Here is a 23,612-nt window from a genome sequence, read left to right on the forward strand (position 1 = left end):
AAAGACGGCACCTAATTTATGGAATGATATCTTTTTTTTTAATATTTCTTAAAGCATGATTTAAAATCAGCAATATTAGAAATATGTCTCTTTTAGAATTATTTCTTTTCCTATTTGGAAATTGTACTAATGATATGAAAGCCGCGATTGCTATTTTTAAGATTTTTTTTCTTATGCTTATTAATTATATTTTATAAAACCACAGGATCTGTACTTTAAATAAAAACATATATTTTTTTACTATTTTTGCTATGATAAATAAATATATCATTTCTTCGCATAAATATAATTGATATTTTATATTCTGCTGTTCCAAATGTTAAAATGTTTAAATTTCACAGGAAAACTAAAAAAATCTCTCAAAATAAAATTGCAAAAATATAATAATCCCGATTTGAAAAATTCCCGTATAATAAAATTGACGATACTTCATAATATTATCAAATTTTAAAATACACGAATGATAAAATTGTTGGAAGGAAATTCCCGAATTTAAACAATTAAAAAAATAGTTTTTCAATCAATATTATTTATTTATTAAAAAGTATATAATGAAATATTTTTACCAAAGGAAATTTTCCTTATTATTTTAAGTTTCTTTTAGATTATTGTTTCAATTTAAAATAAGAATAATTAAAAAGAATATATATTTCTGGCTGAGAAATTTTGTTAAAAAATGAGCCTAGTATTTTAAAATATTACAAAAAAATTTTCTCGAAGATCGAACTTCTAATTAAACAAAAAATTATGAAATTTCGAGATAAAGCAGTTCTAAATAGAATCCTGAAAAAGCTGTTTTGAAAAATGTTATTAAGTTATGAGAAAATGTATGCAGATTTTTGTTTCGTTTAAGGCTTATATTATTTATTAAACTATTGTATTATATTATTATATTATTATCATTATTTATTATGCAGGCTTAATATTATTATTTATAATGTAAATGAATTAATAATTTGAAAAATATTTTTAAATTCATTTATTTATACCATTTTCATACAATCATTGCTATTTTTAATTCAAACGTTTCTTTTAAACTTTAAAAAATATAAATAAATTTATTTGATACAAATATTTCTTTATTTTATTTTTAATAAATAAATAATATTTATTAAAATACAATTCTTTTAATTGCGTAGATTCGGAAGTTTTATAATTCAGTCATTTTCTGTCGGGAATTCAAAAATATGGTAATATTACCAAATTCCCGATAGTTTGTAATATTACCGAATTGAAAAATTCCCGATAAAAAGTTGCGAAATTATGAAATATCCGAACTAGAAAATTTTTTAATTATAAAATTCCCAAAGTGTAACACGTACCATTTTTTATGAATATTATTTATTAATTAAAAATACATCAATCTAATAGTTTTATTTAACAAAATTATTTGTAATGTTTAGAGTTTCTAAAATTAACGTTTGAATTTAAAGATTTCTATAAAAATATTTGTTTCATATCGGGAATTTTATTATTCGAGAATTTACAAATTCGGTAATACTCTAAACTGTCGGGTGATTTTATTATTTGAAAATTTTTAAATCCCCGAATTTTATTATTCGTGAATTTTATAATTCCGAAATTTTATTATTCAGGAATTTCAATATTCCAAAATTTTATTATTCGTGAGATTTTCATTCGAGAATTTTTAAATTTGGGAATTTCATTTAAACGGCTGAATAATCCCTAATAATAAAATTCCCGACAGTTTATAATATTACCGAATTTAAATATTCCCCAAAAACCAAACAATACTTTTAGAAATCTTGAACATTAAAAGTAATTTATTTTAAATAATATTTTATTTTTGTATTGTTAATAAATAATTAATAATTATATAAAAATTTTGATTTTTAGAATTTCGGAATTTTAAAATCCGGAAATGTTATTATTTGAAAACTTTTCAATCCGTCACTTTTATTATTTGGGAATGTTATGATTCGGGAATTTCATTATTTGGAAAGTTTTCAATTTCGAAATTGTATTATTTAAGAATTTTATTATTCGGGAATTTTATCATTAAGGAATTTAGCGATTAGGGAATTTTACAGTGTGAGGAATTCTATTTTTCGATATTTTTCAGCTGTGCCATTTTTTTATTCGGGAATTTTACTACATATTTGGGAATTTTTCAATTCGGGAATTGTACAGTTTCGGGAATTTTATTTTTCGGGATTTGTGAGTCGTCCCATTTTATTATTAAGGAATAGTATTATTCGCGAAATTTCCAATTCAGGATTTTTATTATCTGGGAATTTTCCAATTCGAGTATTTTATTATTTGGAAACTTTATTGTAACGACTGAAAAATTCCGAAGAGTAAAATTATCAAATTGGAATATTCCCGAATTATATAATATTAGCGGAGATGAACGAACCCCCCGCCTCCTCTCAATAGCTTCAGCACTGGTCTATTTCTGGATTAAAATTTTTCAAATATGCTGCAAAGCACTTACCTCTCCCCCCCTCCCAAAAATTGTTTCTGAATCCGCCACTGATATTGCCGAATTTGAAAATTGCCGAAATAGACCAATTAAAAAAATCTTTATAGAGGAGAGTACTTGAATGAGATATTCTCGTAATATGAGAAAGCGGGATATCAGCTTAACTAGGAGACACACTCTGTTGGTTCTATCACTAACTTGCACCCCTTGAAGAAAGAGTAATTTCGGGGTATAGTCCATTTTTCATTGGGCTTCTAAAGATTATAGGCGAACTTTTTGTGAAATCTATGGTGGTCGAGTTCTTAGAAAGGAATTCTTTAAACCCTATTTATTATTCATTAAATATGTATTTAGCAGTAAAGTTTATCTGGAGTGATGGGGATTGAATAACTAAGTAGGAAAATATCGATAGTGTTGAAGTTTTTCATTGTACTGGTCAGACATAGTAAGTGCATAATTGCACGGTGCGGTTCTCATAATATGATATACCTGTGGTTTTTAAAACACCATGGCTGCGCGGGGGAAATTGGTTACAAAAATGTTTGTGACTACTGCAAAAACTAAATATATCTAAATAGCAGGGAATTTATACTTCAGAAACATAGAATGAAGTTTTTCATTAAAAATAATACTTTATTTTGCATTTTATTAGCTATTTCCTGGGGTATCTCATATTATGATAATAGTTTTACGAGTTTGGAAAAAGCACTTTTTTACATTTTTTGTATTTTCAGCATAAAAAAATTTTTTAATAAAATTTTTTATTAGAGCTTCTTATGACAAACTAAATTTCCTTTAAAATGACATATATTACTTTTAAATTCAGTACATAGAATTCCGACAATTCAGGGATTTTTCAGTGGCCCCAATTCCATGATTTCAATTTCATCGACTGACGGCAAGCCATCAAAAAGGTACAGCATTGGCGGCAGCACATTCAACTTTACTTTTTTTTTGTCATTTCCAGTCCCCCTCAGTCGGTGTCGCTGTTGTCTGAACATAGTGATAGTGATACCTGCCTGGTGATAATAAACAGCTCATTTCACTGTTAAAATTCTGGTCTTATACATACAATTAGTAAAAAATACCCTAAAATTGACAAAATGGTCAACGGTCGGGCATTGCATTTTGTTTTCAAAATCGCGGAACGTAAATTAACAGCAAAATTCTACCGTGAAATTCTCGGAATGAAGGTTAGTAGGAATCCATGCGCAATACTTTTGTTGGTGTTAAGAGAGGCCTTGTCTGTGTGAAACTCATTCACAGAAACCGTTCATGGCAAATACCTTTTGTATTATTAACGCTGTTATGAAACTGTAAGGCAAAATATTATGCAAATTTAAAATCATGTATTGCATATTGTTATGTAATATTATATTTTATTATTAAAAAAATTCATAATCTTATTAAAAAATCGATGGGAAGAAAATGCTTTATTGATATTTGTTTAATCCGGCACGTGATTATTAGACATAGCTCGTAATTAAAATTAATGACTATTATATATTTACAGGTCCTCAGACATGAGGAATTTTCCGAAGGATGTGAGGCTGCTTGTAATGGGTTTGTTTTCATTCTTTGAAAATATTTTTTTGTGTATTTACAATATTATGTAAATAACTGAAAAAAAATTTTAAATTAAAAGTTTTTTAAATTATAATAAGTCAATTTTGTAATAAATAAATAATTAGGATGTCTACTCGATAGATGATTTAAAATTTTTAATTCCGGGCTTTTCCCGGGCAATTATTATTTTTTCGCGGTGAATTAAAAATATTTCAAAAGATTTGAATGATTTCGAACTTTTTGAAAGATTGCGAAATATTTTTAAGATTTCGAAGGTTTCTGATTTGGAACAGTTTTGGAAAAGAATGATAATTTTGAGTGGGAATATCAAATAATAAAAAAGAATAATAATGAAGATAATAATATAGAATAATAATAGCAATAATAATAAAAAATGAATTAGGAACCTGAGTTTGAAACGTGATTTTTCTTAAAATTCGCATTAATTATCCGATTCCTGCTTTACCGACATTTTTTGCGACAATTTACGTTCACACAAACTGAGACTTCGAGTTGTAAAATTTTAGAATTAAAACGCACTACGGAACTTTTGTATGGTAGTTCTGGAAATTGAAAATATAAAAAAAAAATTATTTTGGAAAATATTTCGACATTTTTATTCTTATTTACATAAATTTAGGATCATACGGAAGTTCCTTTCGGCCTTTTTATTAATTTCCCTAATTTTAAACTCTATATCCCAATTCGCGTGGACATAAGTTGATGCAAAAAATGTCGGTAAGGTAGAAATCGGGTAAGTATTACCACAAAAAATGTAATAGTAAAAAAAAAGACGAATTCTGCATAAAAATATTTGAATCCTCAATTAAAACACATTCATTTGAAAACAAATAATTCCATTTTTAATACAAAAAATAAGACATTTCCATCAAGAGAGAGGAATTTTTAAATAATAAAAAAAAAAGAATTTTCAACAAGACTTGAATTTTCAACCACGAAAGATTTTTTAATCAAGTAAAAAAAATTGATCCAAAATTTTGAATTTTCAACGAAAAAAAAAAATTTTCTACTAAATTGTTGCATTTTTTAATCAGCAGAATTAGTTTTCTACAAAACAGTTGATTTTTTAACAAAAATTTTTAATTTTCACTTAAAAAAATTAATTTTTGACTTAACAAACGAATTTTCAACAAAGTGGTTGCATTTTGAACTATTATTAACCAAAGAGTTACGTTTTTAACACCAAAAAATAATTTTTATAATTTTAAATTGAGAAGATTAATTTTCTACCAAAAGAGCTGAATTTTAAAATAATTTTTCATTTATTGAAAAAAAAACTCCATTTAAAATCTTGAATTCTCAAGCCAAAAAGACAAGCTTTCTGTGAAATCAGTTAAAGGTTAAAGTTTCAACTAAAAATACGAATTTTCAACCAACCAGATTAAATTTCCACCAGATGATGACTTCTCAACAAAAAACATTAATTTTCAACCAAATAGTTGAATTTTCAAACTAAACAATATCATTTTTGTACCAAAAATTCAATAATTACATTTTTATTATTAAAAATTAATTTTCAACGAAAAAAACCGTATTTTTCGAAATTGTTGAATTTTCCAATCAGTAGAATAAGTTTTCTACAAAACAGTTGAATTATTAGCCAAAGTGTTAAATTTGCAGTTAAAAAATTAATTTTTTACACACAAAAAAAACGAATTTTTAACAAAGTAGTTGAATTTTTTCCCAGAAAAATGTAATATATAATATTTCAACTGAAAAAAAGTTTTTCCAAAAACGGAATAGGTTAATATACAGTTTCAAAATCAGGAATTTTCAACTAAAAAATGAATTTTAAAAGTTATTTATTTTTTGACTAAATATTTGAAAAAATTCCTGTTCCATGTCACAGTTTCACTGTTCCAAAGTAAAAATTATAAGTCTTCAGGGCAATTCTCGGTTAAAAAGTCACAATTTTCCTTCTTTACGGAAATTCCCTTTCTCGAAATCTAAATTTTAATTATTAATCATAATTCTCTGTTCCAAGTCACAATTAAATTTATTTACCGAAATTCCCTCTTTTCAAGTCCAAACCCAGAATTTGTAATTCTTTACGGAAACACCTGTTCTAAAGAAAAATTCTAATTTTTTACGAAATTTCCAATTCTAAAGCGAACGTAAAATTAAAATTGTAATTCCTTACGTATATTCCCAATTCTGTCTCAAAATTATAACTCTTTTATAAAATACCCTGTCCCAAATTAAAAATTATAATTCTTTACTAAAATTCCCTGTCCCGAAAAAATTATATTTTTGACTAAATTTCAATGTCGCAAATTAGTATCATAATTATTTTTTAAAAATCCCTGTTTTAAACAAGGATAATAATGTAGAAAAGTCCAATGAAAATTTTAATTCTTTTCCAAAGTCTGAAATATAATTATTTACGGAAATTGCATGTTCCAAAGTATGTAGAAAATTATTATTATTCACAAACTCACCCGTTTAAAAATTAAAATTATAATTTGCTAATAATATTTTCAAAAAATTCCCTGTCGCATCTCAGAATTGAGTTCTAAAAAATATGAAACTAGTTTAAATTTGAATATTATTACATTCGAGAGAAATATCTCGCAGACAATTTCCTGATCAACTTATCAACCTGATAATATAATGAAAGTATCAATATTTAAATATGTTTTTAAACAATATATGTATAAAATATAATTTGTAACATTTCAAAATTTTCTTCTTTCTGTTAAATCTTATAATATAATTTAGGCCTTATGCTAACCGATGGAGCAAAACTATGATAGGATATGGACCAGAAGATACTCATTTCGTGATTGAATTAACGTATAATTACGGAATTAATTATTATGAACCTGGAAATGATTTTCGTGGGATCACTATTCGTTCTAAGGAAGCAATTCAAAGGGCCAAAGCTGATGGTTGGCCCGTGAAAGAAGAAAATGGAAAATTCATATTGGAGGCTCCTGGTGGTTATAAATATAATATTATCGATGAACCACAGCCCACAGATAAAGGTTTCTTAATTTTTCTAAAGTAAATTAAGATTGTTGAATATTTCCAAAATTTATTTTTTTCAGTTAAATTAAAAAATTAATATAATTATTTGGGGACATTTTTGAAAGATAATTTTGAATTTTTTTGATTTTTAAAAAGTATGCATTTAAATTTTTCGCGGGAAGATGAGGCAGTCTGATTGGCCCAGCGACGGAAGTAATCAGTCTGATTAGCGCAGGTAATTGGAGATCTAATATGGCCGCTACTGCGCACCATTTTTCTGATTGGTTCACGGTTCAAGGTCGCGGAGTTGTTTTAATATGATAACCAATACTTTTTTAAATATTTTTTTTCTAAGAAGTAGAGTATTCACATTTTTTAATTATACTAAACTTCTTAGAATTTTATGCAGCATTTTAATGATATATTATCTGAAATTCATCCAACAACCCCATTTGGTGAGGATAGTGATAGCAAAGTTTCCTTTGTACCTAAGTAACTGATGGGCGACTAGTTACATTTTTTCAGTCACAGTTACTATAAAAATCGTTACTTTTTTAGTTACTTTAAATTCAAAGGAATTCGATGGTAAAAATTCGGAATGCATTTGAAAGAATTCAATATAAATTCAAAAATGAAACCACGAATGAACTAAAATTCGAATTAATTTAAAGGAATTTCAGAGAAACGAGAATGAATAAAATTCATATAAAATTGAAGTTAAATTTGTGGAAAATATACAGTGAAACTCTTCAATAGCCCTTTCTTCTATAGCACTTCCGAGAATTGACGCCGCGCCGCATATAGGTCTGAAAGAGCTGCGCGGGATATGCGGCTGTCACTCAGGCGAGCACTCGGGCGTGAATAAACAAAAGCGGAGCGGGCTCTAATGAGTTCTCACCCACCGTCAGCCCCAAAATCGAGGCTATAAAAGAGTTTCACTCTAGTTTAATTGAAAAAAAAATCCAAAACATTCCACCAATTTCAGTCGAATAATAAATTATTACTTTGTTTAATTGAAAAGAATGGAGTGAATTTAAAAGAATTCAAATTAAGTTAGTGAGAGTTTTAAAAAAATGAAGACAATTCCAAAGATGTTAATAAACAAGTTAACAGAATTCAGGATCAAATAATAAATCAGAGTGAATTGAAAGTGAATTCAAATAAGTTGAAATTTTAAAAAATATTTCTCTGATTTCAGTAAAATTGGAGGGAATTTAGAAGAATCCATAGGAATTAAAAAAACTTCGATGAAATTTATGAATATTTGAAAAAAAATGAAACAATGCAAATCGATAGAAATTCAAAAGAATTTTAAAGAATTTGAGAAAATAAAAGATAAATTAATAATAATTCAGAATTAATTCTAAATGGACTCAGATAAATTAAAACAAAGTTGAAAATATTCCACCTATTTTAGTCAAATTTGAGTATATTTAGAAGACGTTAAAGGAAATTTAAGAGACTTTGAGGAATTTTATGAAGATTTAAAAATAATTAAACAAATTTTATTCATCAACAAATTTCTTTCGAACTCACTAAAAAGGGAGTGAGTATAATGCAGGGAGAATTTAACACAATTTACAAAAATTAAAAAGTGACATTTAAAAAACAATTGAATCAAATTCGAATAATTCAAGGGAATTCAAAAGCATTTGATGTATTTTCTAAGAACTCAAGGTGACTTCAAAGATTTTATGATGAATTTAAAAAAAAAAACTAGAATGAATTGAATAGAACTGACTACATTTAGAAGAATTCAAGTAGATTAAGAAAATTACAAGAATGCAATACAATTTAAAAGAATTAAGAATGAAATAATAAGAATTTAGAGTGAATTCTAAATGAATGCATATAAGTTAAAAAAAAATATTCCGCTTATTTCAGTACAATTTGATTGGACTGAATTCAAGGCGAATTCAACAGAGTTTAAGTGAATTCAAAAACATTGTTTTTAAAATCGTTTTATTAATTTAAATTCGAGTAAATTTCTAGAAATTTAAAGGAAATGAGAAAAAATTGATGGAAATATTAAAAATTCCAATGAATGGAAAATGATTCAAAAGTATTAAAAATTAATTGAATTTATTCAGTTTAAAATAAATTGAAAAAAAATCAAGAAAACTCAAAATAATTGGATGAAGAATCAGTAGAACTGAAGGAATTTAGTAAAATTAACATAAATTAAACCAAATTCAACAGAATTAATTAGAATTAAGAATTAAGAGAATTAATAAGAACTTAGGTTTAATTCCAAATGAATTCAAATGATTTAAAAAGTCCATTGATTTCAGTAAAATTTAAGTGAATCTAGGAGAATTCAATGGAATTCGAGAGAATTCGATGAAATTCATAAGAAATCAAGATAAATGAAAAATAATTCAAGTAAACAAAGCAAGACCTTTAGATCCAAAAAATTGTATCAAATTCAGATAAACATGGGGCAACTAGAATTAGTAAATAAGAATAAAATAACATCCGTAAAAATTCAATATGAATTTAAAAGTCTTCAGGGTGATTTAAAAAAATTGAATGTCAAAAAAGATTAATTCAATCCAGTGTATTCGAAGGTTATTTCAAAGAATTCCGGGTGGATTCAAAAGAATTCAAAGAAAATTTAAAAAACAATACAATTTTGATATTCTTTTTTAGGATTCATAATTTATTATTTATTTATCTAAATATTATTTATATCTAAAATATTGCAGGAACAAGAAAAGTAACATTTTGAGTTCCTTTTCAAAAGTAACTTCACCTCCAATACCTTCTAGAAATAATTAATTGAAAATAAACTGACAGATTTTTTTCGTACAAAATGTATTAAAAAATATGAATAATTTTACTATATACCTGCAAAATGTTTAATGATGATAAATTGTTATTGTAATCTAAATTTAAATATTCTTTTTTAGATCCAGTGGAAAAAGTAACTTTAGCCAGCTCAAATCTCGAACGCAGTATTTCTTATTGGCAAGGAATTTTGAATTTAAATGTCTTCGAGCAAAAGGATAAAAGTGTTCTCTTAGGCTTTTCAAAGGAACAAACCAAGTTGGAACTGGACGACATTGGTAAGAATTTTATAAAAATAGCATCATCAATAGCGCACTATCCGTGTGGTTTTTTTTTTTTTTTATTTCAGGGGGAAAATAATTAAAAATTTTAATAAAAATTTAAATAATTTGGGGTATCTATTTATCTTTCAAGTTTATGAGCTTATTTTGTTAAGTTTATAGAAATACAATTCTCCGAAATTATTGTGAAAACTCAAAAATATTTTTCAAGATTTCAGATAATTAAAATCAAATTTTCAACCAAAAAGTTCATTTTCAGACAAATTTTTTAATATTTAACCAAAAAAGGTAAATTCTGAACGAAAAATGCAATTTATAATTCATATTTTAACTTTAAACAATATTAATTTTAATTGAAAAACAATTGAACTTTCCAAAAGAAGATTGATTCCAAACTAGTTCCAAATTGAACCAAAAAATATAATATTTTTACCAAAGGAGACGAATTTTCTACAAAATAGTTAAATTTTGGAACCGAATATATGAATTTTTGTACAAAAAAGTTGATTTTCAACCAAATAATTTAATTTTGAACCAAATTGATGAATTTGCTACCAAGAAGGTTAATTTTCTACATAACAATGAACGATATATTTACATTTTCCTCAAAAGAGATTAATTTTCGGCTAAAATAATAAATCTTCAACCAAGGAAATGGATTTATAACACAAAAGTTCAACTTTTTAAAATAAAGTACATTAGAATTTATTCAAAAAGTTGAATTTTAAACCGAGTAGTTATAATCATCAATCCAAAAGAGAAAAATTTTTAACAAAAAAGATTAATTTTCTTGAAAAAACTTCGAATTTGCAATAAAGTACACGAATTAAAAAAAAATAGTTCATAGACTTTAAAATAATTCGCATTACATTCAAAAGAATTAAAATTAATTGAAAAAGAAAGAATTTTAAAAATCGCCATTGATCAGTAAAGTTTGAGAGCATGTAGAGAAATTTAAAGGAAATGAGAAAAATTCGATGAAATAGATACAAATTCAAAATGAATTTTTGAAAAAATTAAGTGAATTAATATCTATTAGAAATATATATTTTTTAAATCAATCATTTTTGAGTAATTCCTCATCCAAAATGGATTATTTGCATTTTTAACCAAAAATATGCTACCAAAATAGATGAATTTTCACATCTTATTTAGAACTACTCAAATTTGGAAGAAATCTTTCAAAAATCCAAAATTGGACTTAAAATCTTCCAGATGTTTTTCGAAATTTTAAAGTCTTTGGAAATTGTTTTAAGTCTTGCAAACGTATTTTAGTTTAATTTTTTTTAAATCTGACAACATTTTAGGAATTTCAAATAAATTTAACAAAATTTTGAATTAAAATAATTTTTTTTAGTAATTCTAATTTTGTCTAACCTTTTTGTAAAATGCTGCAGAAATAAAAAAAAATCCCTAAAATATTCTAGAAACTTTTTTGACAATGAAAAATCGTTTAAAATGATTACAGGAAACTGAAGAAATTTGTTTATTACCATCATTCAAATTTTATTTTAATATCCTTAAAAATCACCATTTTTTTCAAGTTGTAGATTTTATGAAAAGTTGCAAATATATTTTTAAATCTTTAGATTTTTTTGATATTTTTAGAAATATTCTTAACTTTTTTGAAATTTTTTAAAGTTGTATTCAAAAATTATTTTCTTAATATAAGAAGTCATTTAAAATTTTCCCCAAATTCTCAAAAAGTTTCTAAATTTTTTATTCCTAATCTTGAGAAAATCTACAATTTGTTATAAAAAATTGTTTAAGTTGAAAATTATTTATGAATCTTTTAAAAATATTTTAAAAAATTAATTCTTTTTGTAACTATTAGGAAAACCTTATAAATGTTTTTAAATTTCTTTCAATTGTTTCTTAAAATTCATTTTTCAAAATAAAAAAAAAATCCATATTTTCCCAGAAATCTTATAAAAAAAAATATTCTCTTGAAACCTTTGGATATTCTTCAAAAGCTTTTTTTCTCGAAATATTCTTTTAAATGTATTTAAATCTTCTTTAAAAATATACTATTTTGGAATCTTTACAAAATTTCTAAATATCGTTTGAAATAATTCAATGCTTTCCTAAATTTGATTAGGATCCGGGGAAATTAAAAAGAAAATGGTTTGAAAATTTTTGTAAAATTGATGATGCAGCATTTCGTAATCTTTTTTAATAGATAAATAAACTGCAAACAGCCACTAGAAAAAAGTTTTGAACAATCGTATTTTTTAATTTTTAAAATAAGGTCTCATTCGTATAAAATTGTTTATCGAATAAAAATTTATTAGATAAGAAAAATTGTTTTAAAAAATTAACTTGAGTTCATATATTTTCTTGTTTAATATACAAAATGTTAATTTAAAATAAGTTAATTTAACTTTGTAAACAAAAAAATACTAATTAAAATTGTATTTTATTATTATTGATGTTTTTTTAGGTGCCAAAGTAAATCATGCAAAAGCTTATGGTCGAATTGCATTTGCTGTTCCATTTGACGAGCAACCTGTAATTCAGAAGAAAATCAAGGAAAGTGGAAACAAAATTTTAACAGATTTGATCACTTTAGACACTCCTGGAAAGGCTTCGGTTCGAGTAATTATACTTGCTGATCCGGTAGGTTAAATAATTTTATTATTTAATAATTAGCATAATAATTTAATTGATTTCATTAAATATTAATAATATTATATTATTAGTTGAACTTTTAACAAATTAATTAAATTTTCAACTAAAATTATAAATATTGAACAACGAAAATTAGTTTTTTAGCCAAAAATGGATTAGTTAAATTTTTACTTAAGAAAATTAATTTTCAATAAAAAATTGCAACCAAATAGTCCAATTTTTACCGAATAAAATACATTTTTAACAAAGTAATTCAACTTCCAACCAAGTAGTTGATTTTTCAACAAAAGAAAAAACGAATTCTCTGTGGAAAATTTATTATAGTTAATTTTTTTTTCTAAAAACTCAATTTTCTACTAAAAACTATCAATTTTCTGCAAAAAATGGATTTGTTCAATTTTTATTTACAAACATTAATTTTCAATCAAAAAATCAACCAAATGCAATTTAGTTCAAGTTTTAACCAAGTATTTAATGTTTTTAAAAAAAGATATTATTCAATGAAAAATTAATAGTTCAATTTTCTACTAAAAATGATAAATTTTCAAAGAAAAAAGTAGAATTTTTTAATTTTGTGATAAAAAATAAATAAAAAAAAGAATTTCAACAAAATAGTTTAATTTACGCTGAATAAAATAAACTTTTTACAAATTAGTATCACTTTCAACAAAATAATCAAATTTTTAGTTGAGAAAATTAATATTAATTTAAAAAATAAGCCGTTTTTAACGAAATACTTCAATATTTTACAAAAAGAGATAAATTCTAAACCAAAAATATAATAATTATATATAATTCCTGAAAATCTATTAATCCCTTCAATTTCCCAAATATTCTGAATTCATTGAAAATTCGACTTTTTCTGAATTGCTTGATTTCTATGAAATCCTAGAATAATATTCTAATTTCTGAAGTTCTCTTAATCCTCTGAATTCCTAAAATTTTCGGAATTCTCGGAACTCTTCCAATTCCTTCATTTCAATCAATGTATTCCATAAATTCTCTGAACTCCCTTAAATCCGTTGACTTTTTCTTGTATATTTTAAATTCACTAACGATCTAGAATATTTTGAATTCCTTTTGAATTAATTTACAAAAGAATCATTCTAAAGAATTTTTATTCGATACATAATTTTATAAAAATGGTACCTTATTTTGAAAATTAAAAAATAAGATGTTTTAAAAATGTGTTCTAGTGGTTGTTTTCAGTTTGTTTACATATTAAAAATGACTAAAAACTTCTGCACCATCAATTTTTCAAAAATTATAGCACGCTTTTTTTAATTTTCTGGGATCTTAATTTTAGGAAAACATCGAATTATTTCAAAAGATATTTAGAATTTTTGAAAAGATTCCAAAATAATTGAACTCTTAAAAAGATTTAAAGAAATTTAAAAGATAATGTAGATTTTTTATGATTTCAAAGAAAATTTTTTTAAGTATTTCTAGAGGTTTTAATAGAATAATTTTTTCAAGGCTGCTGGGAAAATTTCGAATGCGTTTTTATTTTGAAAAATGGACTTAAATAAAAAGTTGGAAGAAATTTGAAAACGTTTTAAATGTTTTCTTAATATGTAGAAAAATAAATACAATTTTTTTAAAGATTTTGAAAAGATTCATAAATAACTCTCTCAAAAAAGTGTGTTCAATTTCTAAAAATGTCGAAAAGTTCTAGACATTTGGAAATATTAAAAATTAAAAAAAAATGTAATTTTGAAAGATTTCAAAATAAAATGTCAATGATAAAATTTTTTTTTAGATTCATGTGAACATTTTGAACTATTTTTGATTGTGAGCTATTAATTTGAAGACTATATTCAAAAATTAGAATTATTTAAAAAAAATATTTAAATTTTTGGAAATGTTTTTAGATTTTAACAAATTTTAAACAAAATTAATAAAAATGGCACTCTAAAAATTCTTTACCTGCGAAATTAATTCCAGAAAACAATAACTTTCAACGATTTACAGGATAAAAAATTTGTTTAAACATACTGAATTTCCTAATTTCTTTCTTTCTCTAAATTTCCTAGATTCCTTGAATTCCCTTAATTCAGCTGAAAATCTAACTTTTTTAGTTGCGAATTTACCCATTTTTTGGAAAATTTTTTATTTTTGTTGAAAATAAATTTGCGTAACTAAAAATGTAACGAAGCTAGTAAAATATTTCATCATTTTAGTTGAACATTTATCTCTGGTTAAAAATTCATTTTTTCAACAAAAAATTTCACTATTCAATTTTTGGTTGAAAATTTATCTTCTTTAGTTGAAAATTGATATATTTTTTGAAAATCTGTTGTTTTGTTTAAAGATTTATTATTTAAATTGAAAATTGATCGCTTTGGTTGGCAATTTAACCAAATCGTTGAGATTTTTTATATTGAAAAATTATTTTTTGAATTAAAAATTTAACAGTTCTAGTTGAAGATTCGTAATTTCAGTTAAAAATTCAATTACTTAATTGAAAGTTAAAATTTTTTCTGGAAAATGGTTTTTTGTTTCAAAATTTATTATTTATATTTAAAAGTAATCTAATTGATTGAAAATTTAAATATTTTGTTGAAAACTGTTCTTTTGTAAATTAATTTTTTAAACTGAAAATGTAACAATTTTCGTTAAATACTCCATTATTTTATTTCAAAGTTTATCTTTTGGATTCAAAATTTAATTTTTCACTTTTTGTTTGAAAATTTATCTTTCCTTTCATTAATTTGAGATTCATATAAAAATTTTAAACTATTTTTGGTTGTGAGAAATTAATTTGAAGAGTATATTCAAAAAGATTTAAAAAGAATTCCAAAATTGTCAAAATAGAATATTGTAGGGAATTTTTTTATTTTTTACAGTATTTTACAAAAATAAAAGGAACAATTGGAATTATTAAAAACAATTATTTAAATTTTTGGAAATATTTTAAGATTTCAAAAATTTTTTAATAAAATAAATAAAAATTGTTTAAACATGCGATAATTGTGTAGAAAATTTCTTAAATATTCCAAATTCTTGGAATTTCGTAAATGAATTGAATTCATTTACGCTTTGATTGGAAAATTAACCATTTTGTTGAAATTTTTTGTATTGAAAAATTATTTTTTGAATTGAAATTGTAACAATTCTAGTTGATACTTTGTTATTTTATTCAAACGTTCAGCTATTTGATTGGAAATTTAATTGTCCACTTTTTGGTTAAAAATTGATGATTTTTAGGTAAAACTCGTGTATTTTGTTCAAAAGTTGTCTTTTTGGAAGAAAATTAGTCTGCTTGGTTGATAATTAATATTTTTCATTGAAAATTTAATTATTTTATTAAAATTTTTTTTTTATGAATTTTTTTAACTGGAAATGTACAAATTTTGATTAAATACTTCGTTATTTTAATTTGAAGTTAATCTCTTTGGTAAGGCATTTAATTGTTTAATTTTTAATTGAAAATCTATATTTTTATATTTTAGAATTTATGTAAATTATTAAAAATACGTATTTTTTGGTACAAATTTTATAATCTTGGTTAAACATTCAACCATTCCAGTCGAAGATTCGTAATTTTAGTTAAAAATTTAATTACTTCATTGAAATTTAAAATTTATCGCTGAAAGATGATTTTTTGTTTAAAGATTTATTATTTTTATTGCAAATTGATCTGATTGATTGAACATTTAACCATTTTGTTGAAAGTTTTTCTTTTGTAAATTAATTTTTTTAACTGGAAATGTAACAATTTCCATTAAATACTCCATTATTTTATTTGAAAGTTTATCTTTTTGATTAAAAATTTAATTTTACAGTTTTTGGTTGAAAATTAATATTTTTAAAATAATTTTCATGTATTTTGTTCAACATTTTTTTTTTCTCAAGAAAATAAATTCTTTAAATTTCTCAAATATCCTGAATTCATGGAATATTCGGAGTTCTCTGAATTCCTTGAATAATATTCTAAATTCTTGGAATTCATTAAATTCCCTGAACCCCCTGAATTACCTGAATATCTTGAATTTCGTGAATTCTCTAAAGTCCCTTAATTTTCCAAAATTCTTTAAATCCTCTAAAATTAATTTTTTGTCAATATTCTGAACCCCTTAAATATTTTGAATTCCTTGCATTTATTAAATTATCTGAATTCCTTGAAATGCTTGAATTCTTTAAATTCTTTGAATTCCCTGAAATTAGATTATTTGGGTAATTCTTTAAATTGCCTAATTTCCTGAATTCTTTCAAATTCCTGAATGCTTTTCTATTCTGAATTCCCTGAATTCCTTAAATTTTATGAATTCTGAAATCTCTGAATTCCTTCAATCCTTCTAAATTCTTTAAATTATTCTGAAGTCCTTGTAAATCAATGAATTCCCGGAATTCAGGAAATTTTACGAATTCAGGGAATTGAGATGATTAAAGAAATTCCACAAATTCCCAGAATTTAAAAATAATGCAAGGAATTCAGGGAATTTAGAATAATGTATACAATTCAGTTGATTTAGAAAATTTAAATAAATTCAGAAATATTATGAAATTCAGAGGAATTCAGAAAATTTAAAGGAAGTCAAAAGATTTCAAAAGGATTTGTGAAAATAAACATTCATAGCAATTCAAAGAAATGAAAAAAATCCAGAGAATTTAAAAAATGAAAGATACATATGATACATATTTGAAATTTAACTATTTTATGGTATAATAGTTTTAAATTACAATATGGCACAGCCCAAAAATCGCGAAAAGGCACTAAGAACTGAATATTTTTTAGGTAGGTTTTCAATTTTCCAAGCCATTTGAAACATTTTACTGTGAAAAAAATGGATATAAAAAATAAAACAAATCGAGTTAATTTTTCATTTAAATAAAAAATCAATAATACGGTTGCTTCCTATTCCTTGGTTGTGTACCTGGTTCAAATCCCGGCTGAGGCCGATTTTTTTCTCGTTTCTAAAAAAGTATTTTTCCGAATAGTTTCAACATCGTCATTTGTATTCATTCAACAATACTACAATTATTTTTTTAAATATTTCAGGACGATCACGAAATTTGTTTCGTCGATGACGAAGGATTTCGAAAACTCTCAGTGCCTGATTATCCCAGTGAAAAGATTTTGGATAGATTTATAGCAAAAGAAGAAGCAGCTAGTCCAGATGAAATAAAAAAAACTGCAGCATAAAAAATCGTGAACTATATGGGTGCAAATTGAGAAAAAGGAAATTTGTGAAAAACAATTTTCTTTATACTGTACTTTAAGTATTTTATTGAGATTTTCTACTCTTATATATTTTGATAACTTGATTCAAAATTTAGAATTTAGCAGTTAAAAAAATAGTTTAACTATTAATGTGAAAGCGATGTAGATATATTTATTGAAAGGTGGCGGTACAAAATGTAAAAAAGAAGTATGAAAGTACTTAAGTTATGATAAAAGTGTTTATTAAATTTTAATCATTCCATAACTTTCACTGTTTAATTATTTTTTGAATCATTTTTCTTTTATCTACTACTAAAAAAGCGCGCTTATTACATGCTTATCAAAAACTATTGAATTATGTTTTACAAATAAAAATTCTTTCTTGATGATTTTGGAAATCAAAAGTCAAGTTTTCAAATAAAAATCTTTCAAATTTAAGAATTTTTTATTATAAAACATCAAAATTATATAATTTTTAGATGTAAAACTGAAAGCTTGCATAATTTCTAATGGTGAATTATTAAAATTAAACTCTTTAATTTTTTAACGATTTACAATTTAAATTTCAGCATTTTTACATAAATGGGAAAACCTGTAAATGTCAAGAGATTTTTTTGGATTCAGGGAATTTTTTATAAAACGTGCTTATTTTTTTTTAATGCAATATAAAATTAAATAATAATTATTCTTTATTTGTAAAGTAGCTTTATGTTACTGGATAATTATTTTATTAAAATATATATTTTTTGTTTGTTAAAAATTAATCCTTTTGAATGATAAATGTAAATATTCTATTTTAAGTTAAAAATTAATCTTTTTTAGTTAGAAATTTAAGTATTTGGTTGAAAATTCGTCCTGTTTGGTAAAAAACAAATCTGAATTACTTGAAAAATTTAAAGAAATTTTGCATATCTTTAAAAATAATTCTGATTTTTTCAGACATTTTTGTATAAATTCTGCAAAAGCAAAAAGAAAAATGCCCTAAAATGAACTTTTCAGTCAAAAGTCGTTTTATATTCTTTCAGAAATCTTAAGACAATTTTTTTATATCACCATTCAAATTTAATTTCGGAATCTTTAAAAATCGCCATTTTGTATTAAAATTTTGTTGACTTTTTAAATTTTCTTCAAAAAGTAATTTTCTAATATAAATTTATTTCAAAATTTTACATGAATATTATATTCAACTATTTTGTTAAAAAAATTTTTTAGTTGCAAATTCAAGTATTAGGTTTGAAATTCGTCCTTTTTAGTAAAAAACAAATCTGAATTTCTTGAAAATTTTCTAAACTTTTTGAATATCTTTAAAAATAGTTCTGATTTTTCCAAACATTTTTGTATAAATTCTGCAAAAACAAAACAAAAATGCCCTAAAATTAATTTTTCAGTCAAAAATTGTTTTATATTCTTACAGGCATCTTAAGAAATTTTTTTTATCAGCATTCAAATTTCATTTCGGAATCTTTAAAAATCGCCATTTTGCTTTAAAAATTTTTCAACCTTTTAAAATTTTAAATTATTTTTTTCAAAACTTTTAAATAAATTTGTATATATTTAGAATTTTTTCGACATTTTTATAAATCTTCTAAAGTGTTTTTAAATATTTTTAAATTTTCTACAAAAAGTAATTTTCTAATATAAATTCATTAAAAATTTTTACATGAATATTAAGATTTTAATGGAATCTTCATTTTTTTTTAAGCAATATAAAATTAAATAACAATGATTCTTCCTTTATAAAAGTAGTTTTATATCTGGATTGAAGTATTTTGTTTAAAAAAATTTAAGTAATTTTTTTTAGTTGAAAATTTAAGTATTTGATTAAAATTTCGTCATTTTTGGTAGAAAATTCTTCTTCTTGGTTAAAAATGTATCTTTTGCTTCTATGCATACATTATTATATCACTATTATATTAAAAATGCATCCCTTGGTTGAAGGATGATAATTTTAATTTAAAAATCATCCCTTTGGTCGAAAATGCAACTATTTTGTTGGGTTTTTTTTAAATTAATTTTTAAACTAAAAATCTAACTTTTTTAGTTGAGAATTTACATATTTTCTTGACATTTTTTTTTATTTTTGTTAAAAATAAATTTCCTCAACTAAAAATGTAACTAACCCAGTAAATTTTATCATTTTAGTTGAACATTTATCTCAGGTTGAAAATAGATTTTTTCAACAAAAAAATTAACTATTCAATTTATGGTTGAAAATTGATCTTTAGTTGAAAATTGATATATTTGTTGAAAATTCGTCTTTTTGTTTAAAGATTTATTATTCAATTGAAAATTAATCACTTTTTTTGGCAATTCAACCATTTTTCTGAAATTTTTTGCATTGAAAAATTATTTTTTGAACTAAAAATGGAATTCGTAATTTTAGTAAAAAATTCAATTCATTGATCGAAAGTAAAAATTATTCGTTAAAAAATAATTTGTTGGTTTGTTAAGGATTCATCATTTCAGTTGAAAATTTATTCTTTCATTTTTTATTGGAAATTGATCTTTTTTATACTAAAAATTAATCTTTTTAGTATAAAAATTAATTCATTTTGTTCCAACATTTTTTTTTAGAAAATCTATCTTTTTTTTTTTAATTCAACTGTCCTGTTAAGGATTCATTGTTTCAGTTGAAAATTTAGTCTTTTATTTTTTGTTAAAAAATTATCCTATTTGTTTGAAAATTAATTTTTTAACTGAAAATTTAACTGTTCAATTTTTGTTAAAAATTCGTAGTTTTTAAAGAAAATTAATCTTCGTTAAAAAAGAATGTTTTTTGCTAAAAATTCAACTAAATGGTTGATTTTTTTAAACTGAAAATTTAGCACTTCACTTTTTGGTTGAAACTTGATCTTACTTAGTATAAAATTCGTGTATTTTGTTAAAAATTCTTTTCTTTTTTTACAGAAAATCAATCTTCGTTGAAAAATAATCTTTCTCGTTGAAAAATAAACTATTTGTTTAAAAATGATTTTTTTTCAACTGAAAACTGAACTGTTCAATTTCTATTTGAAAATTGCTCTTTTTTAGTATGAAGTTAATGTATTTTGTTGAAAATTCATGTTTTTTGGAAGAAAGTTGTTTTTTCTGGTTAAAAATGTTTCTTTTTTTGTTAAAATTTTAACTAATTGGTTCGAAAAAATAATCTTTCTTTTTATAGAAAATTCATCTCTTTGGAATTTGAAGCGTTTTAAAATAAATTTAGTATAGTACCCAAAATAATTGAACTTAGTAGAAGAAAATATTTCCCTATTTTCGTTAAAAATCTCCCTATTTGTCTTGTTTTTACAGTGTATCTACTTACCTAAAAAATATTTTTTAATTGTAAATATTAATATTTCAAAAATGCATTGAGTTTTAAGTATACAAAGATAATATAAAAGTTTGCTCTAATTATTAATCAAATGCATCGACTTTGGTAACAAATTCAAGAAATAAATGATTTTGTTTTAGGAATAATTTATTTAATTAATTAGTCAACGTTGATAATATAATTAAATGGAAAAAATTTAGTAAACTGTTAATAAAAAAGTTTTAAAAAGTTTATATTTCGAAAAAAAAGTGTGTACACTTTTCAAATTCCTATTTCTTCCGCGCCAATTACACCATATTGATGTGTCGTCATACGCTTTTAAAGGCTTGTAAATACTTGTAAATAGGCTGGACGAGGCGACTTTTCTTCACGTTTAAAAAAAATGGAAAGAAAACGCTGCTACCGTTGGTGTTTTGTGTATAAATGTAAAAACACTACTATAAAAAATCCAGAAAAATTATTTATAACTATACCCAAAGGCGAGGAACGTATAAAATGGTACAAAAGTGTCCGGCGGGAAATGTCCTCTGCAACATCTTTAACTTCAACAGTATATTGTTGCGAAGATCATTTCAACGTGAGTAGATATTTTTATTTTTAATAGAAAAATATAAATTTTTTAAAACTTGAAGCTCGAAACTGATGCTCAATGATGTTTTATATGGGATGCGAGCTATAACCTCAAAATCAAATCGTTTATTTACGCAAGAAGTATCATAAAAAATTGACATTTCTTAACTTTGGTATCATGCTGCGATTTAAAAAAAAGGTTTTATTTTAAAAGTTATATATTTAATTCTTATATTTTATTGAGTGCAAAATTAAAATATTGAATTTTCAGGTTAGAACTCGTATAAAATATTAGGTGAAACAGTTAAATTGCACAATACACCGATTTGAATATATTTATTATTTTATGATTCATTATTATTTGTATTATTTTTTCCATAAGAGTCGTTCGCTGAACATTTGGGAATGTTCCATTTTTTAACAATAAAAAATGAAAATTGATGAAATTCATACTTGTTTAATATATTCCAAAATATGAATTTACAATCTAAAATTGAAAAATATTCCATTTTTAACAAAAAAAGAAAAAATTTCGATCAAAAGGGATGATTTTTTAAATTAAAAAAGAAAAATCATAAATTTGAATTTTCAACCAAGAAAGGTTTTTCAGTCAATAAAGAAAGAAAATTTTATCCTAAATTTTTAATCCAAAAAAGACGAGTTTCTTACAAAATAGTTAAATTGAAATCTAATAGGATAATTTTCAACGAATAAGATACATTTTCAACCAAGAAGAATACTTTTCTATCAAAAAGACGAATTCTCGACAAAATACAATAACTTTGGACCAAATATTTGGATTAAAAAAATTCTTATTTGGTATAAAAAAACGAATTTTCAATAAATCATATTAAAAAAAAAATGATTTTATATGATAAAAAAAAAAGAATTTTGTACAAAATGCATGAGTTATCAACCAAAATGTTCAATTTTCAACCGAGAAAATTAATTTCCTATCAAAACGAGATGTATTTCAAGATAAAAAAAAAATGTAACCAAAAATTAATTTTCAGCCAATAAAAAAAAAAGAAAGGACAAAAAAAAGATTAATTTTCTACTAAAAAGACAAACTTTAAATAAATTAAATGAATTTTTAACCAGAGTTGAATTTTTAAGCTGCAGAATATAATTTTTTACCAAAAATGTATATTTAAATTTTTATTACAAATAATTATTTTTCAACAAAGAAAAACTCATTTTCTACTAAAATATTGCATTTTCTACTAAATTGTTGAATTTTTCAGACAACAAGATGAGTTTGCTATAAAAAAAGTTGAATTTCCAACCCGAAAATATAAATAAAAAAAACGTTAATTTTTAACGAAATTTTTAAATTTTGAGTTAAAAAATTAATCTTTCACAAACAAAAAAATTAATTTTTAATAAAGTAGTTGAATTTTCTACCCAAGAAGATGAATTTTCAACGAAAAATGTAATATTTAATATTTCAACTAAAAAATATTTTTATTATAAATGAAAAACATATGAATTTAACTAAAACGACCAATTTTCAACAAAAAAACTTGAATCCTCAACTTAAAAAAGATTGATTTTAAACCAAGAAGTTCCATTTTGAATAACAAAATTATTTTCCGCACTAAAAAAATAGTTTTGTACACAATGCATAAACTATCAACCCAGCAGTTCAATTTTCAACCGAGAAGATTCATTTTCTACCAAAAGAGATACATTTTTAAATGAAAAAAGATAAATTTCGAACTCCGTACTAAAAATTAATTTTCAACCAAAAAATACGAATTTTGTACTAAATTCTTGAATTTTCCAACCAAAAGGGCGAGTTTGGTACAAAACAGTTGAATATCGAACCAAATTATTTAGTTTACATTGAAAAGATTAACTTTTGACGAAAAA

The 23,612-nt window shown here is 23.4% G+C and overlaps 2 protein-coding genes across 2 annotated transcripts in view; both read left to right on the top strand.

The window, feature by feature from the left end:
• The first annotated feature begins 3,426 nt into the window (after nt 1-3,426).
• Nucleotides 3,427-18,062, top strand: LOC117180350 (glyoxalase domain-containing protein 4). Its single transcript, XM_033372797.1, has 6 exons — nt 3,427-3,636; nt 3,957-4,006; nt 6,749-7,014; nt 9,907-10,062; nt 12,506-12,681; nt 17,696-18,062. Exons 1-6 carry the CDS (start codon nt 3,547-3,549, stop codon nt 17,837-17,839), a joined length of 882 nt encoding a protein of 293 aa, XP_033228688.1. The 5' UTR covers nt 3,427-3,546; the 3' UTR covers nt 17,840-18,062.
• Nucleotides 18,063-21,543: 3,481 nt separating this feature from the next.
• Nucleotides 21,544-23,612, top strand: part of LOC117180364 — a 42,059-nt gene continuing 39,990 nt past the window's right edge. Inside the window, exon 1 of the mRNA XM_033372826.1 lies at nt 21,544-21,747. Coding sequence (XP_033228717.1) covers nt 21,553-21,747 — 195 coding nt within the window. The 5' untranslated portion in view covers nt 21,544-21,552. The remainder of the gene's footprint in view (nt 21,748-23,612) is intronic.

Source organism: Belonocnema kinseyi, chromosome 9 (assembly GCF_010883055.1).
Source record: "Belonocnema kinseyi isolate 2016_QV_RU_SX_M_011 chromosome 9, B_treatae_v1, whole genome shotgun sequence".
NCBI classification, from domain to species: Eukaryota; Metazoa; Arthropoda; class Insecta; order Hymenoptera; family Cynipidae; genus Belonocnema; species Belonocnema kinseyi.